The sequence below is a fragment of the Danio rerio genome, chromosome 10 (assembly GCF_049306965.1).
Source record: "Danio rerio strain Tuebingen ecotype United States chromosome 10, GRCz12tu, whole genome shotgun sequence".
Lineage (NCBI taxonomy): Eukaryota > Metazoa > Chordata > Actinopteri > Cypriniformes > Danionidae > Danio > Danio rerio.
Genome location: NC_133185.1, coordinates 39,122,736 through 39,140,168, shown reverse-complemented (window position 1 = coordinate 39,140,168; position 17,433 = coordinate 39,122,736). Strand labels below are relative to the sequence as shown.

Here is a 17,433-nt window from a genome sequence, read left to right as displayed (position 1 = left end):
GGCGTCATTACGGCGCACTTTTAGAAATACACTTTTTCAGAATGCTGTACAGCGCTGAGCCAAAACCTAAACATATCAGTCACTGCAACATCAGCAAATCATCCATAAATATTCCAATGGTTTATTGTGAAATCAGAGCTGTTCAGAAAAATGTATTAAAATACAAACATCGTAACATGAGAATGTGAGACTCAATACAAAACATCAGCATTTTCACAATAAGAGCACCCAGTTTTATTAAGGTCGTTGAGTGTTTGTTGCCCTCATGACAATCCTAAACAAAATATTCAGTGATATTCCTTCAAATCAATACTGATAGTGTAGTTTGCGCAGACACACTGAGGTTTATCCAGTGTACAGAAGTCTGAATCATCCACATTATTTCATACGCTTCCAGAAACACGTTTACTACACGAATGTCCAGCGTTTGCTAAAACTGTTCAACTCTTTAGATGATTCCTTTCTTACAACATCTCCAACTATGACAGCTTCTCATTACTCACCATTTCTTAATCTTACTAAATACTTGACTTGATGTCACTCTGTGGACTCTGGGGTCATGTGCAGCATGAGCAGGTCGGCCCCCCGGCGGACCACCACATTTAAGCTTTCGCTGGTCCTCACAGCATTATATATCTCCTCCGACGTGTTCACCTTTACCCCATTGATCTCAATAATAACTTCTCCTGGCTTCATTCCGGCTCTGCAAAACAGAAAACAGGAAATGACATCATCAATAGGATGCCTTAATCAACAGCTGATAACATCATGTTCAGAGAGCAGCACACCTGTTGGCTGGAGATCCTACAATCACACGGTGGATGAAAACTCCATGAGAAACATCAGGGAAGGACGGGTCTCGCATCCTTAGCTCTTCGATTATACTGAGGAGGGGAAAAAGAGAATTTAAAGATAATAAAAGACTCACTTCAGTGCAAAGGTTACGGTTTAAGGATTGATTGATAAATAGATAAGATAGATAGATTCATGGATAGATTGATTGATTAATTGATAGTTTAATAGACAGATCAGCAAAACAATCAATATTACATTTGCTTCAACCAAAAACACTTCAATGTCTGCGGTTTAATTACTCTTGCTAATAACATAGTAAAAACATCTGAAAAGCATTATTCCCATAATACATTTGTTTTTCAGTTGTTTTTTTCTGTCACTGCAACACAGAAAGGCCTTTGTCCCGCCCTTACATTTCAGGTAAAACTAAACAAGGTTGACTGTGATTGGCCACTTCTCATATCATTTAAATCACTGCTTCGGAATGACGGTAGTTTGTGCGGGTATTTTTGCATTAAATTGTCACAAAAATTCACAAACATTTTTATTTTTCGGGCGTGAAAATTGCATACAAATTCTCCTTGATAAATTAAGCACTTGTCAACAAAACAAGCCAATTTTCCAGGTATTCCAGCACTTAAATTTCTAAGAGCCAAATCTAGTGGTAAATAACAAAAATCTGCAGATTCCATAATGTATGAATTTTGCTCTCCTGTAAAATTGTAATAAAAGTGTTTGGCACCTGGGGGTCAAAGTCAACATCATCACTCCAATGTAACGCCTTTTCGATCCCGATTCTCCAAACCAAGAGTCTGAAAAAAAGACCCAATAACCATCTGTCAGTGAAAAAAAATGCTGTCACAGACAAAAGCAAGCAGCTGTGAGGTCATTCTTACTCTGTTTGTCTGCAGATCGGTCTAGGAAGAGACGGACTCTGTCTGAGGGAATAGCGAAGGAAATCCCTGCTGTCACTTTCATGGTATTAATGCCGATGACCTCACCATCCTGAAGAGTACAAACATGACACATCAGTTTATTACATAAGGCTAGAGTATGGCCAGTACAATACAATATTGATGAACATTTGAAAACAATTCACGTTCTTAATATGACAGTCATGAAGCTCTGTGTTGCTCTGAAGGTCCAGCAATCTGTAGTCAACTACTAAATGTGCACTAATAACTTTCTCCTTCACATTATTGTACAAGGAGGGTACCACCATAGCTGTGAGATACGTTCTACTTGGGATTTCGTAGTGTGGTTCTAGCACACTAATTAAATGCCTAAAACCGGAGTTTTCTACCCCTGAAAAAGGTTGCATGTCTGTGGCTATAAATACTCCTACCCTAATACTCCTACTATTATGCCTACAATTGTCTTTGCTTGTGTTGAGTTACTTGGAATTTTTATTCCAAATGAAGACAGGAGAGTAGTTTGTGTTACACTTGTCGGTTTAACAGATAAAGTAATGATTTTGTGGACATCAGTAATCTAACTATTTGCCTTAATCTGATTAAAACAATAATATGATTAAGGTGTTTGCATGAGTTGCTTTTTGAATGTTCCTTTCATGATCCCGTTTTACATGTTAAAGCACATAATACGATTAACGTCATTGTGTCACCACGCTATCCACGTTTCCTCCGGAGTGTCATGTAATTTCCGGGAGTTTCATTCTTAATTTGTCGACTTTAACTGCAGTTTGGCACTTTCATTTTCATTCAAGAACATTTCATGCGTGCCCCCCCTGACAAACGACATATTGGATCCGAGGAACTGCTAGAAGAGTGTAGTTTTAATGGCCTACTTCGCCATCTGAATAACAAGGAACACCGATTGCTTACTTACCAAATCCATAGAGACAGGACAATCAACGCGAACTGGATTTGCGATTTTTTTTTATAAGAAGACGAGTGGAAAATCTGGATTTCACCATTTATACATACAAAAAGCTCTCAGGTAAAAATGTTCCTTACAAACATAATTTTGTTGCGTGTTAGAAGACCACTGTAGTCCACAAATGTGGGTCCTTTCTCATCGCGGGAAAATGAAACAAAACCTTTGTTGTGGCAAGTTTATAAACAACACTGACGACCCATGTCTCTGAACAATTCTTCTTCTTCCACTTGTTTTATTTACGGTTAGCAACACAACATGGCGTCTCTCTGAATACTGTAACAGGTAGTTTTTGAAGCTATCATGCATATTACAGGGCTGATAGTGGAAAAAATTCCTGAGCCTGAACTTTTTTTCCTTGCCCCTGAGGTGAGTAGGGGTGGGGGTACTATGTATGCAACGCACTTTTAACACATAACTTGTGGGCCCCTGGGCCCAAATATATTAACAGCCTATGTGTAACCCTGATCATCATTATTGTCAAGTGGCTCTTTTTAGACACATGCCAGTAATGTCAGTGACACATGCCAGTCTCAGTGATCTTGTGACATGTGCCAGTAGGTGTCAGTATAAGCACGTTATAAGCACATTAATCTTATAAGTCTCTTTGCTTTAATATTTAAAAATCATTAGGCAAATGACACCTGTTATCTTACATGCATATATGTTATGAGTTTTCAACATGCATTTTATTATAACTTTTTAAAGGATATTATCTAAAATACCTTAAAATGAAAATAAGTTAAATAATAAAATAAATGAATGAATTAAAAACATAGAGAAGTCCATATTGTAGGGAACAAAGGAACTGCCAGGATGCAATAATATACAGTACAACAGATAAGTGTAACCCCTCCCATACATAAGCATGCCACAATAAATTTGACTGACATGTACTGTCAAATTACTATATTACGTACGGAAGTATGACTACGAATACATAAAATAAATGCGTTTAAATTAAAACATCGTGGAGTAGCTCAGCAAATAAACTAACTTTCGACGCGATAAATTAGGTTAAGAGTCGCGTAATGATTAAATATGGTTTTGCTCGTGTTAATTAATAATGTCATAAGCTTCGCCGAGTGTCGATGTCACTGCAGTGACATGCAGCGCGACACTCTGAGTGACACAGGTCACTACACTACACATGCCACTAGCAAGTGACACATGACAGTGGAAAACCGGACTGTGCCAATGTCATCTGTACGTCAGATGTCGTGTCACTCCATGTTAAAACTGCTACTGTGAATCCGCGTTCAAGCGCACACAATAAGCTAAAACTCGCCCCAAGCACCGGCAAAAACAAATAACAATGAATGTGTCGAGGAAAGAGTAAGGACATATCTTAATTATTTATTTATTATTTTATTTTATTTTTTTATTATTTTATTTTATTATTTATTATTTTAATTTATTATTTACTTATTCTGAGTCAGTGTCGCAAAGATCCTGACTGGCAATCTCCTTTTGGACTCGCCTTTAGAGAGAAATTCATCTTTACGGATTACATGAAGGAGTTTTTTTGTTTTCGATTTGTTTTTATTTCGTTAAGTAATAATTTAAAGCTTTCTATAAATATATTTATTATGTCTGTGAGGCATATACATTTTGCTTCATTTTGTTAAGCGCTCCTGTTCAAAAACCAGACGACAGAAAGCGCATAATTTTGGTTTTCCATATTTTATAAAAACGCTGTAATGTTTTTTGATGTATTACTCGTACTTTGTGAGCAAAAATGACGGATAACTTTAAATTGCTCCCACTGAAAAAATGCAAGTGATTGCTCTGGCGCCTCGATGTCCTGCAAGCTTTTTATAAGCAAACTATGCGCCTAATAGCACACATTCTTTAACGTTTAAGCTACCATTGTTTTATACTTGAACTGTTTTATATCTTTTATTTTAGGCAAGTCGTGATCTGAGAAGGCAAATTGATCAAACAGACAATGATGGTCTTCTGCTAGGCGCTGTTCGTTAAAACCGGTTCGTTATTTTAACAAATAAAAAATGCTCCAAACGTTTTTCTAAATAAGCGTTTTTCTAAATAATAAAAAATGAAACTAAATATAAACACTTTGCCATTAGGATACATACAAAACTTAACTATTTCATAGCTGAAACACTAAGTTGTTTAAGGAGAAGGGGGAAATATATTTTTGTCCCGTCTATTGCTTCACCGTTATTTCGAGAATAAACCCAGCGTAAATATGCAGATGTCATTCCCAAAACATATCAGCGTATATGTGCCGAAAACGAAAGTTTCATACAAATTCTGAATGGATTATAGCCTGGAAAGTGCAAAGCACGCTCCTCTTATTATCACTAAAAAGCGTCACTAATCTTAGTTCATAGAGATCTCACAAAGATCCGTTATAATTTATAAAGCTCTCTAAATTACACAATTAATCTTTTATTTACATGGCGTCTACACTCAAAAGATGATTCACGAGCACACAAAATGGCACTTAATAAAAACCAATCCGCCGCTTTCAGCAGTGAGTGAATTCTGTGAATCTAGAGAAATGACAGATCAATATCCGTGAACCTGATTTTTTTCCCCCGCAGCCACAGTACGCCGGAAATCCGGCGTGGTGCCGGAACGCTATCACCCCTGATATTAAGAAAGTTGCACCTCATATACAATAGAGCGCGCTGATTGGTTCGTCTTTCTCTTGAATTAATGATGAAAGCTCAAAGACGTCACATTGTACCCGCCGGTACAGACAGCCAGTCTCCATGCTGGAATTTACACAAGGAGCTCATGGCTATGAGGTGCCGTATAGGATTTAAATCAAACTTTGCTTATCAACACATACATAAAACACGTGTATATACACCTATAAATTACTTGCATATACACCTATACTACTGAATGTTCAAAACAACATGGAAGAAACTTGTGTATATACATATGAACTTGACGCATGAATACACCCACATTAACACACGCACATGCATATAAACTTGATGCATGCAAACACACCTATACATACTCACATATACATATAAACTCGGTTTATGCATATACACCCTCAACAACACGCGCACATACACAAACTCATTGCAAGCAAACACACCTATAACATCTCGCGCAAACATACAAAAAAAAAATAAAGAAATAAAATTCACAAACATTTATAAAGAATCTGGTTATTGCAAAGCTTATGAAATAGAAATAATGTGATTAATAGAGGGATTAAATATGTTAAATTATGAACATATGTTATATAAAATATTAGTCTATATAAATAGACTATTCAAAATAAGAAATATTTTTATTTAAAACCTTTTCATTTAATTAGGTAATTACATACACAAATATAAATGGACAGATAGAACCCTTAAAGGACGTTCAAAAAGCAACCAGAATTATAAATATAAATGTATACTCAAACTAAACTCCTCTATTCTATTGCAAATGTTAATGTAGCCTATAGTCTTTTTGTTTTGTTTTTTACATTTTTATAATTATTATGCTTTTTATATGTTTTTACAATGTGGGTGTCAAAATTGCAAGATTTTGGTATCATTTTGATTGTTAATTATTTAGCATATACAATAAACAAAAAAACAAAACAAAAAAAAAAACACTGATTAAAAGTCTCTGCTCATCATGTTGGTCAAGTTAACCCCCATGGAAAAGCTATATATATTATCAGGACACTCCTTTTGTGTTTAATAACTACTACTTATATTTTTACAGCAGCTGGCATCCAGCATTTTGGTGCATTAGCCTGTTTATTGGTGACAGGAAAACCCACTTAAGTGCATTCCTGCCCCCTACTGGACATAAGTGTGTATCATAACCCTTGACGAATGGTGACACCAATAATAAAACAAACATAAAAAACTAATATTAGACAAACATATTTTATTCAAAATGATTACTTAAGCAACTTTATATTTATTAAACCATAATAACATTTCCAATAATTTAATTGCATAATAAACCTTTAATTTTGCAGGAGCATTCCTTTGCATTACCTTTTTATTTATTTATTTTTTAGAATTAGCATAATCTATTTTCATATTTCAACAGATGTAATTCCTCTAATAATCACATTATTTCTGTTTCTTAAGGTTTGCAATAACCTGATTCATGACAAATAATAATCTTGTTCATTACACTCAAAGGACTTTTACGTTGAAATTAAACGACTTCCTTTTAAAGTGAAATAACTGCCTTTTACTGTGAAAATTCATGCATACACACATATGAAATCACTTGCATATATGTATATACACAACTAACTGTATATATGTTTGTGAATTTTATTTTGTATGTTTGCACAAGTGTCATTTGGGTGTTTATGCACACATCAAGTTTATATTCTTATGTGAGAGTTTATGGGTGTACATGCATAGATCAAGTTTATATGTATATGCAAGTGTGTATAGGTGTGTTTGCATGCAGCAAGTTTATATGTATGTGCGTGTGTTAATGTGAGTGTTTATGTGAGGATCGAGTTTATATGCATGTGCGTGTGTATGTGGGTGTATTCATGCATCAAGCTTTTATGTATATACACAAGTTTCATCCATGTTGTTTTGAACATCCAGTAGTATAGGTGTAAATGCGAGTAATTTATAGGTGTATATACACGTGTTTTATGTATGTGTTGATAAGCAAAGTTTGATTTAAATCCTATACGGCACCTCATACATGGCCTTGACGTAGCTTCAAAATTTCTTTTCAAATCGGAAGAACGAATTTGTTTGAAATAAAGCAAAAACAACCAATTTTCACTTTTACTGTTAAATATGTGTCCTAAGAGTGTTTTTAGCAGCGTTAGACATATATATGACTATTGACAACTCAAAAATGTGTTTTGGTGTTTCGTGACCCTTTAAACCAAAAGGCAGAAGCAGTGAGTTGAGCAAATGTCAGCGACTCACCAGGTGTATGAGAGGCCCTCCTGAATTTCCAAACTGTAAAGCAGAATTGTGATTGAGTGATGGAATGCAATTTATTAAATGATAACATAGTTTTTTTTTTTTTGCATGCAACACCACCCAGTTTCCAGTGCTCTTACATCTATGGTAGCGTCCGTCTGGATGTAGTCCATGTTGGAGTTGGAGAGACCCAGTTCTTTACTGTCTCTCTGAGCAGAGCTGACGATTCCAGATGTGATGGTGTTTTTAAGAGAAAAGGGGCTCCCCATGGCAACCACAAATTCACCTTGACGCACATCAGATGACTTGCCAAGACGCAACGTTGGTAGAAGATTCTGGGACAAGACAGAGAACACAATGACACTATGTCAGACTATATGGCCATGTACTAGAACTGTGGTAAAAGAAAACAGTCAAAAATCAATTGCAAAAATGGCGTTCCAAACATTAAAGCCTCCTCTGTTACTGTTCGTTTACCTAAAATTGTTGACTATAATATTCTGTAGTTGCTGTAATATTACTGCGTTTAAAAATCTGAGGATACAAAACCAAATGTCACTAAGGTTATCACAATTTCGAGTTTATTTCCATATTTGTATGCGGCCGTTCCTCCTGAAATATTACAGCGTGTATGTAGCCTAAATACAGTATAATCATATTAATGGGTTAACACCAGGGCTTGACATTAACACCCACCAACCGCAGGTAGACTTTAGCTGTGGCGGATTAGACAGCCACTCCCACTATCCACTTTGGCTGGTCGAAAATCACTTTTAAATTGTATTTTTTTTTAAAAGCAGGGTTCAACAATAAGGATGAACCTCTATAAATGAGAAGCAGCTCGACTGACAAAAACAACTGTGTTCACGCAAGCAAAAGAAAGCAGATGAATACAGAATGTTATGTGATGCGCGCAATTTTTTAAAAGCGTGCACGATCCCATTTCCATGCGTGAAGCAACCTTGACTGGAAACACAATGCTGCGATCGGTTCTGTTTGAAATAGACTGGACAAAAAGTGATACACATCCACACTTTTTCAAGAGCTCGAGATTTAAAAAAAGAAAGTATTTTATGTATGCAGCAGCGGTTTCAGCTTTAGCTTTAAACAATCTTTGAACAGATTATTAATGGGCCTAACGTTAACTGTGTGCGTTTGATCATCCTTTTATTATTGCACACGGTATGTTTTTCACCTGCTTTCTTTTTTTTAATATGATTTAATTATCATTCTTTTCAGTAACATTTATTTAATAGATTAAATTTAATGTATAGTTAACTGCTGATCTGAGACCTTGGTCTTGGAGCTAGGACAGACTACTTTTCATAGTTTTAGACAGGCTACATGACAATAATTGTTATTTAAGTTTTATTTAATAAAAAGTGTTTGCATATTAAAACATATATTTTGCTAGTTTTTGAAATTTTAAAATTATTTAACATTTTTGGCTGAGAAATATTTATTTATTTATTTATTTATTTTCCAGTGTGGCCAGAGAAAAAATTGGTACAACCTTAATGTTGAGCCCTGAAATAATAACCAATTACAATGCAACACCATGAAACCACTACCGCTCATGCTCATTGAGCAATGTCATACACAACACATCTAAATCAAGTAATTTTGCAAATATATTTTCCCAAAAACAAAAGTGAAAATGGCGAGTGGCTAGTAAAGTTGAAAAACTACTAGCCATATAGGCTGGTGATCAAAAAAGTTAATGTAGAGCCATTAAAAACATTGAAAATCATATTGACCTCACACTTTTAATGTACTAACAGTGACACAATTTTGATTCTATAGGTTTAATTCTTAAATGAACAAAATTCAAAAAGAAATTACTCATTTGATAAAGACCTTTTACTAAAAATGTAAATTAATAAAATAAAATGAGTCCTTGTTCTTACCATATTAAACTATGACTCAATAAAAATAATGATGCACCGATACCATCTTTTTGGAACTGATTCGATTTCGATCCCAAAATTCTGAGTATCGACCAATACAGATCCGATCCTGATATTGTGCCATTTTTTTAAGCATAATACAGTTTCTATGGTGATGTGGTCCAGCTTATGTTTCCTTTTTTAATAGTAAGATTTTTCTTTGAACTCTGCAACAGGCTATCACTATTGACCCTAATCAAAACACAAACTGGTCTGTTAAATAAACTATTGATATAAATAAAATTACAGTCAAATATTCACAGTTTCAGAGTAACCTATATGAGGCTTAATTATTTTCTGTTAATGACAATCAATATTGTGCCTGTCAGTTTCACTTTTATTAATTTAATCAACAACTTTGACCACAATGAGCCAGGCTTACAAACTATTCTAAAAGTATTCCCCTTCGAAAGAATAAACTCAGTCGGAAGGATGAGAAAACAGAAACTTTTAATGTTACAGAATAATTCTAGAGAGAGGCACACGTCACATCAGCCAGTGTGTGAATGAAGTGGCAGTATGTGAAGGGTCACATACTGCGTGTGCTTGAAGTTTGGACTTGCTATTTACTCGCAATTTAAATCTTAATCATAAAATTCTTCCTCATTCGCTAAGTATTTGTCTCTCCTACTTAGGGTGACCAAACCCTTAATACATTTATACAAACAAAACTGCCTTAAAAACGGTCTGTCCCTCGAGCATCCACCTGTTGTTTGTAGCTTTAGCCTGCTAGCGCCGCTGGTCAGCTAAAGCTACCGACCTCTTTTACCATACACTTTTGACTTACTGGCTTTGCTCTTTACCCCGTAAAATGTCGCTTCCGTCTCTGTCCTTGTGTGCAGGAGAAGCATCGATGGAGGCGTTGGAGCTGGAGCTGGAAGAAGTGGAGTCCCAGATCCGGGCGCTTCTGGTGAGACGGTCGCGGCTACGGGAACAACTGCTTGTTGTACCTAATGCTAAGGCCGCCTCATCATCTAAGGTACGTGGAAATTACAACCACATCATTCCCTCTACCTCAACCCCGCGTCCTTCTCTGTCCAGGCCCAGCGCACCCGGGGCGCGGCTCAGCCAGGCGTTGTTCACGCCGACACCCGGCTACCACGGCGCCTGGGTGCAGCCGCGCAAGGTGCTTCCCAGATCTTGGGGCAGAACGTCTCCTCCCGTGTTCGAGATCTCCACGGAGAACCGCTTCTCCCCTCTCCGCGAGTCGGGTCCCGATGTGGCCATCATCGGTGACTCGATCGTTCGTCACGTCCGTGCCGCTTCCTCAAAAGGTAATAAAGTACGTACTTTCTGCTTTCCTGGTGCCCGTGTGAGAAATATTTCTACACAGATTCCAACCATCCTGGGCGCTGCCGAGAGCCCTGGTGCCGTTGTCCTCCACGTGGGGACAAACGACACCGGGCTCCGGCAGTTGGAGATCCTGAAGAAGGACTTCAGGAGCCTGATCGAGACGGTTCGACGCACCTCGCCCGCCACGCAGATCATCGTTTCTGGGCCGCTTCCTACCTACCACCGAGGAAATGAAAGGTTCAGTAGACTTTTAGCTCTGAATGAATGGCTAATAACATGGTGTAAAGAACAGAAATTGCTCTTTGCTAATAACTGGATTCTTTTCTGGGAGTGTCCTAGGCTCTTCCGTCCTGACGGCCTGCACCCCAGTCGAGCCGGAGCTGAACTCCTGTCGGACAACATCTCCAGATTACTTCGCACCATCTGACTAGCAGATAAAAATTTACAAAATTCACATTATAGCCACCTAGACTCTTGTTCACCCCACTTAAACATCAGTAACGCATATCTGGCAAATCCTATAGAGACTGTGTCTGTTCCTCGTATTATTAGATTAGGAAATAAACATACTGTGTGCTCCAGAAAAAAATCTAGTAAGAATCAAACCAGAAAAACCAGTTGAAAGTGAAAATACAAATTTCGTAAAACTTGGTCTCCTAAACATCAGGTCACTTGCACCTAAAGCACTTATCATTAATGAAATAATAACAGAAAACAATTAAACAGAGAAACGGACTTATGTTTAGCTCCTTTGAAATATTATCGCTTAATGTTCAGCTTCCAGATACTCTCGCTTTAATCACCATATATAGACCCCCAGGACCCTATGTCAAATTTCTAAAAGAATTTTCTGATTTTATTTCTGACTTACTAGTCAAAACTGATAAAATGCTAATTGTAGGTGACTTTAACATCCACATAGATGACGCTAATGATACATTAGGGCTTGCGTTTATGGATTTAATACACTCACTTGGGATAAAGCAAAACGTTGTGGGTCCAACCCATCGCTTAAAGCATACATTAGATCTAATTCTGTCTTATGGAATCGAGGTTATTGACGTAGACATTATACCACAAAGTGATGATATTACAGATCACTACCTCTTACTATATAAGCTGTGTTTACCTGAAATCAGCAAACCCGCCCCAATACTCCGCCCTAGTAGAACTATTGTTCCGTCAACTAAAGATGAATTTATAAATAACTTACCTGATCTCTCTCTATTTCGTAATGCACCCGCAAACTCAAATGATCTTGATGTAGTAACCAGCAGTATGGATGCCATCTTTCCTAGCACACTAAATACTGTGGCACCCATCAAATTAAAAAAGGCTAGAGAGATTAAAACTATACCATGGTATAATAGTCATACTCGTGCGCTCAAAACAGCAACCCGCGCCCTGGAACGTAAATGGAAAAAAACTAATTTAGAGGTCTTTAGAATTGCGTACAAAGACAGTATGTCCAGCTATAGGAGGGCTCTAAAATCTGCCAGGACCGAGCACCTGCGCAAACTGATAGAAAATAATCATAACAATTCTAGATTTTTATTTAACACCATCTCTAAATTAGCAAATAATCGGTCATCCTTGGAACAAACTACTCCACCGCAAATTAGTAGTGATGACTTCATGAATTTTTTCAGTAATAAAATAGAAGGCTTTAGACAGAAAATAGGAGATGCCAAACTTTCTGCACCGGCTTATACTCCAAATCCTGTAAATATTTCATTGAATCATAATAATAACCTACACTGCTTCAAAATCATAGAACATGAAGAGTTAGTAAAAATTATAAATAGCTCTAAACCAGCTACGTGTATGCTGGACTCAATTCCAACAAAATTACTGAAAGAGTTGCTACCTGCTATAAGAGAACCTCTTCTTAACATTAACAACTCTTCGTTATCTATAGGCCATGTTCCAAACTCTTACAAGCTAGCTGTTATTAAGCCTATTATTAAGAAACCGCAACTAGACACCAACAACTTAGCTAATTATAGGCCTATTTCAAATCTTCCATTTATGTCTAAAATACTAGAAAAAGTTGTTTCCACTCAATTATGCTCCTTTCTGCAGACAAACAATATTTTTGAAGTGTTTCAGTCAGGTTTCAGGGCTCATCACAGTACAGAAACCGCATTAGTGAAAATAACCAATGATTTACTCTTAGCTGCTGACCGAGGGTGCGTCTCGCTATTAGTTTTACTCGATCTTAGTGCGGCATTTGATACCATTGACCACAATATCCTCATAAATCGCTTAAAGTCTACAGGTGTCCAGGGACAAGCTCTACAATGGTTTAAGTCATACTTAACTGACCGTTACCAGTTTGTGAATATTAATGGACAGCCTTCACAAGTCAGCCCAGTAAAGTATGAGGTGCCTCAAGGATCAGTTTTAGGCCCTTTACTGTTTACAATTTACATGCTACCTCTAGGAGACATTATTAGAAGACATGGGATCAGCTTTCACTGATATGCAGATGATACTCAATTATATATTTCAACTAAACCTGACGAGACGTCTGAACTTTCTAAACTAACTGAGTGTATCAAAGACATCAAAGACTGGATGACCAACAATTTTCTTCTCTTAAACTCAGACAAAACAGAATTATTACTTATTGGACCTAAATCTTGCACACAGCAGATCAATTTACAATTAGAGGGATACAAAGTTAGTTTTAGCTCTACTATAAAAGATCTGGGTGTCATATTAGACAGCAATCTAACTTTTGAAAATCATATATCCCATGTCACAAAAACTGCCTTCTTTCATCTGAGAAATATCGCTAAATTACGAAATATGCTTTCCATCTCAGATGCAGAAAAGCTAGTCCATGCTTTTATGACTTCGAGACTGGATTACTGTAATGCTCTATTTGCTGGCTGCCCAGCATCCTCTATTAACAAACTTCAATTAGTACAAAATGCACCTGCCAGAGTTCTTACCAGGTCTAGAAAATATGATCATTTCACCCCAATTTTATCCTCCTTGCACTGGCTGCCTGTTAAGTTTCGTATTGAATTTAAAATATTACTTCTCACCTATAAAGCTCTAAATAATCTAGCTCCTGTTTATCTAACCAACCTTCTGTCTCGCTACAATCCAACTCGCTCTTTAAGATCTCAAAATTCAGGGCTTCTGGTAGTATCTAGAATAGCAAAGTCAAGAAAAGGAGGTCGAGCCTTCTCTTTCATGGCTCCTACACTCTGGAATAGCCTTCCTGATAACGTCCGAGGCTCAGACACACTCTCCCAGTTCAAAACTAGATTAAAGACCTATCTGTTTAGTAAAGCATACACTCAATGCATCACCTAGCGGGTTCCACACAGGCTTCTGCATCTTGCTTATAAACACTATGAACAGCAGCTACGCTAATTATTTTCTTTATTCTCTATTTTCACCTGGGGATACTCATCCCGAGGTCCTCAGATTATGCGGAGTCACTGATTGGATCCAAGACCAGCGACGTGATGATCCCAAGGATTCCATATCCGGGACCAGGCCATATCCTGAGCTGCTGCTGCGCTGATGGTCGTGGAGAGTGGAGAACATGAGTCTGATTCCAGTGACGCTCCAGGGACAGACGAGTCTTCGCTGAGGCCATCTTCCAGCCTAAACCACGGCGAATGAAGCTCTGCACAAGACTTTTGGCCAGCGGAGAAATTAAAATGGTCGTGCCCAACTGAGTCTGGTTCTCTCAAGGTTTTTTTTCTTCACTCCCATCAGGTGAAGTTTTTTTTCCCTCTCCGCTGTCGCCACTGCCTCGCATGGTTCAGGATTGGTAGAGCTACGCATCGATGAAATTGACTCTTCAGTGTTTGAACTATCAGTAATGATTAAATCACACTGAACTGAGCTAAACTGAACTGAACTGAACTTAAACACTAAAAACTGAACCACACTGTTCCAGTTACTATGACCATTTATGTGAAGCTGCTTTGACACAATCTACATTGTAAAAGCGCTATACAAAAAAAGCTGAATTGAATTGAATTGAATTGAAAGTGCTTGATGCATCACTGAGACAGCGTGCAGTACTCCGCTATCTGCAGACACTTCCAATCCAAAACAGCAGTAAAAAGGGAAGAAATCAGTGTGTTAAGGATCTGTCCAATGTATTATTGAGCCTTTTCTAGTTTTAAATTTCAGGTAGGCCTACTTTGTGTGTGAAGAGCAGGTAATAACCCACTCAGTTCCAGTGTTGCGAATGCGATCTGCTGATCTAACAGCTACATGATTTAGAAAAAGAAATGAACTCGTCGTTTCAGATCGAAATGAACCAATTTAATATATATTATATTAGAATAAATTAATATAATGTAATATAATAAATTAATATTTATTTAAATTAACAGGAACAAATAGTCTTGGAGAAAGTTTTTCATGTTTTCATGAACGTGACACGCAGTTTGAATTGTAAATAAATTGGAGAATGATTGACAGGCGAAGCGGAGGGAAGCGCAGAACTGAACATGAATTTAACCATGTGAATATTGATCTGTACTTCACATTAAACTATAGAATGGCTTCAAAACATTTGGGATACAGTAGGCCTACAAGACAACTTTCTACTGTCTTATAAAAGGCTACCTTTCTGGCTTTTGTTTGCTTATAAATTACACAGAATATAGAGCACGTGCAAGATGGGATTTGGATCGGTACCTGCTGGCCGATACCCGATCCAGTAAAAATATGCAGTATCAAACCGATATCCAATCCAAGTATCAGGATCGGTGCATCCCTAATTAAAAAATTAAATATCCCCAAAAGATTACATATGTTAACAGTACAACCTCAAAGCTCCATCTGTACCTTAACATTGATTTTGATGGTGGCGATGTCTGCAGCCTGGTACACATCCTGAACTGTGGCGTTGTAAGTCTCACCATTGGTCAGTTTGACAAGAACACCACGCTTGTTGGCGACCACATGGGCATTTGTCACTATCAGGCCATCACTACTTATTATAAAGCCAGAACCATTCGAGATGGGAACCTCACGGCCAGAAAAGGGGTGTCTGAAAGAAAGAGTGTAATATTAGTCACAATTCCCAAACACAACTGAAACTAAAACCATCTGGTCATCTTAAAATAGAAACAAGTGATCCAAAAAGTCTCTATAGAGAGAATCAACATAAAACACCCTGCTGAAAAAAACAATCCTGTTGAGCGCGCGCATGTAAAGGTAACTGGGTGAACAAGTCAAACAAAGTATATACACAAGAGAACATAAAAATATACAACAATTCAAAAAAATGAAGCAAGAATAATAAAGATTTAAATAAAACATATAATAGATAGATAGTACAATAATAATAATGATAGTAATAATGTCAGTGAAAATGACAACAGCATTATTAATAACAACAACAACAACTACAACTACCACTTTTGATTACTTAACATTCAGAAATTAAACCGAATTAACAAAAAATATTCTAAATATATGTGTAGTGTTAAAACATTGTTGGGTTTTACAACCCTGCGAAATGTGAGAATGTTTTAACAATAGAAATGATAAAAAAGTAAAGAATTAGGTTAACTTGATTGTTTTTATAAATGTAAGTGAGTTGAACATAAAACAGTCAAGTTGCCCCCAATAAACTTAAGAATTGAGTTGCTTCAACACGTTAAATAAGTGTTTTATAAATGTCTGATAACAATAATTGTGTTAATAATAATGACATTTGGGGAAAAAGGGTTTGGTTCTATTTTTGTAGTAATTAAATGTTTATAATTTAAAATGTTTATAATAATTAGATGTTTTGCCGCCTTGTTTTTGAGTTGTGCAATGCAAAAAGACCCTCTTATAGCAAGATTAGAGATGCACCGAAATGAAGCTTGTTGATTGAAACTGAAAATTCTAGATGCATTTGGCTGAAAACTGACACTGAAAAGGCTTTTTAATAATTGGGAATTATTTTAATAAATAAAAAAAAAATTATAGTTTTGTATCAAATAATAAAGTAATTTGGCGACGCAGTAGGTAGTGCTGTCACCACACAGTAAGAAAGTCGTAAGTTCGAGCCTCGGCTAAGTCGGTTGGCATTTCTGTGTGGAGTTTGCATGTTCTTCCTGCGTATGCGTGGGTTTTCTCCGAATGCTATGGTTTCCCCCACAAACCAAAGACATGCGGTACAGGTGAATTGAGTAGGCTAAATTGTCCGTAGTGTATGAGTGTGAATGAGTATGTATGTATGTTTCCCAGAGATAGGTTGCAGCTGGGAGGGCATCCGCTGCGTAAAATCATCTGCTGGATAAGTTGGCGGTTCATTCCGCTGTGGTGACCCCAGATTAATAAAGGGACTGAGCCGAAAAGAAAATAAACGAATGAATGAATAAAGTATTTTTGTGAGGCTTTTAAATTAAACTCAATAACTTAAATTAACAGTGAAATCAATAGTAAAAATAAAAATGATTCCATCATTTACTCACCCTCTGCATATTTGAACTCGTTATGAGTTTCTTTCTTCTGTTAAACACAAAAGAAGACATTTTCAATAATGCTGAAAACCTCTAGCTATTGACTTCCATAGCAGGAAAAATAACTACTATAAAAGTCAATGTTCAGGTTTTCAGCATTACCCTTAAAAAATT

The 17,433-nt window shown here is 36.9% G+C and overlaps 1 protein-coding gene across 1 annotated transcript; it reads right to left on the bottom strand.

Annotated features, from left to right (window-relative positions):
- Positions 1-105: 105 nt before the first annotated feature.
- On the bottom strand, positions 106-7,921 carry htra2-14 (HtrA serine peptidase 2-14; the record flags this gene model as incomplete). The annotated part of the gene is given in 6 exon segments (NM_001114706.1): positions 106-703; positions 789-884; positions 1,538-1,607; positions 1,692-1,800; positions 7,590-7,622; positions 7,727-7,921. Coding segments are annotated over 6 exon segments (603 nt in total). The 3' UTR covers positions 106-537.
- Between the last annotated feature and the right edge of the window lie 9,512 nt (positions 7,922-17,433).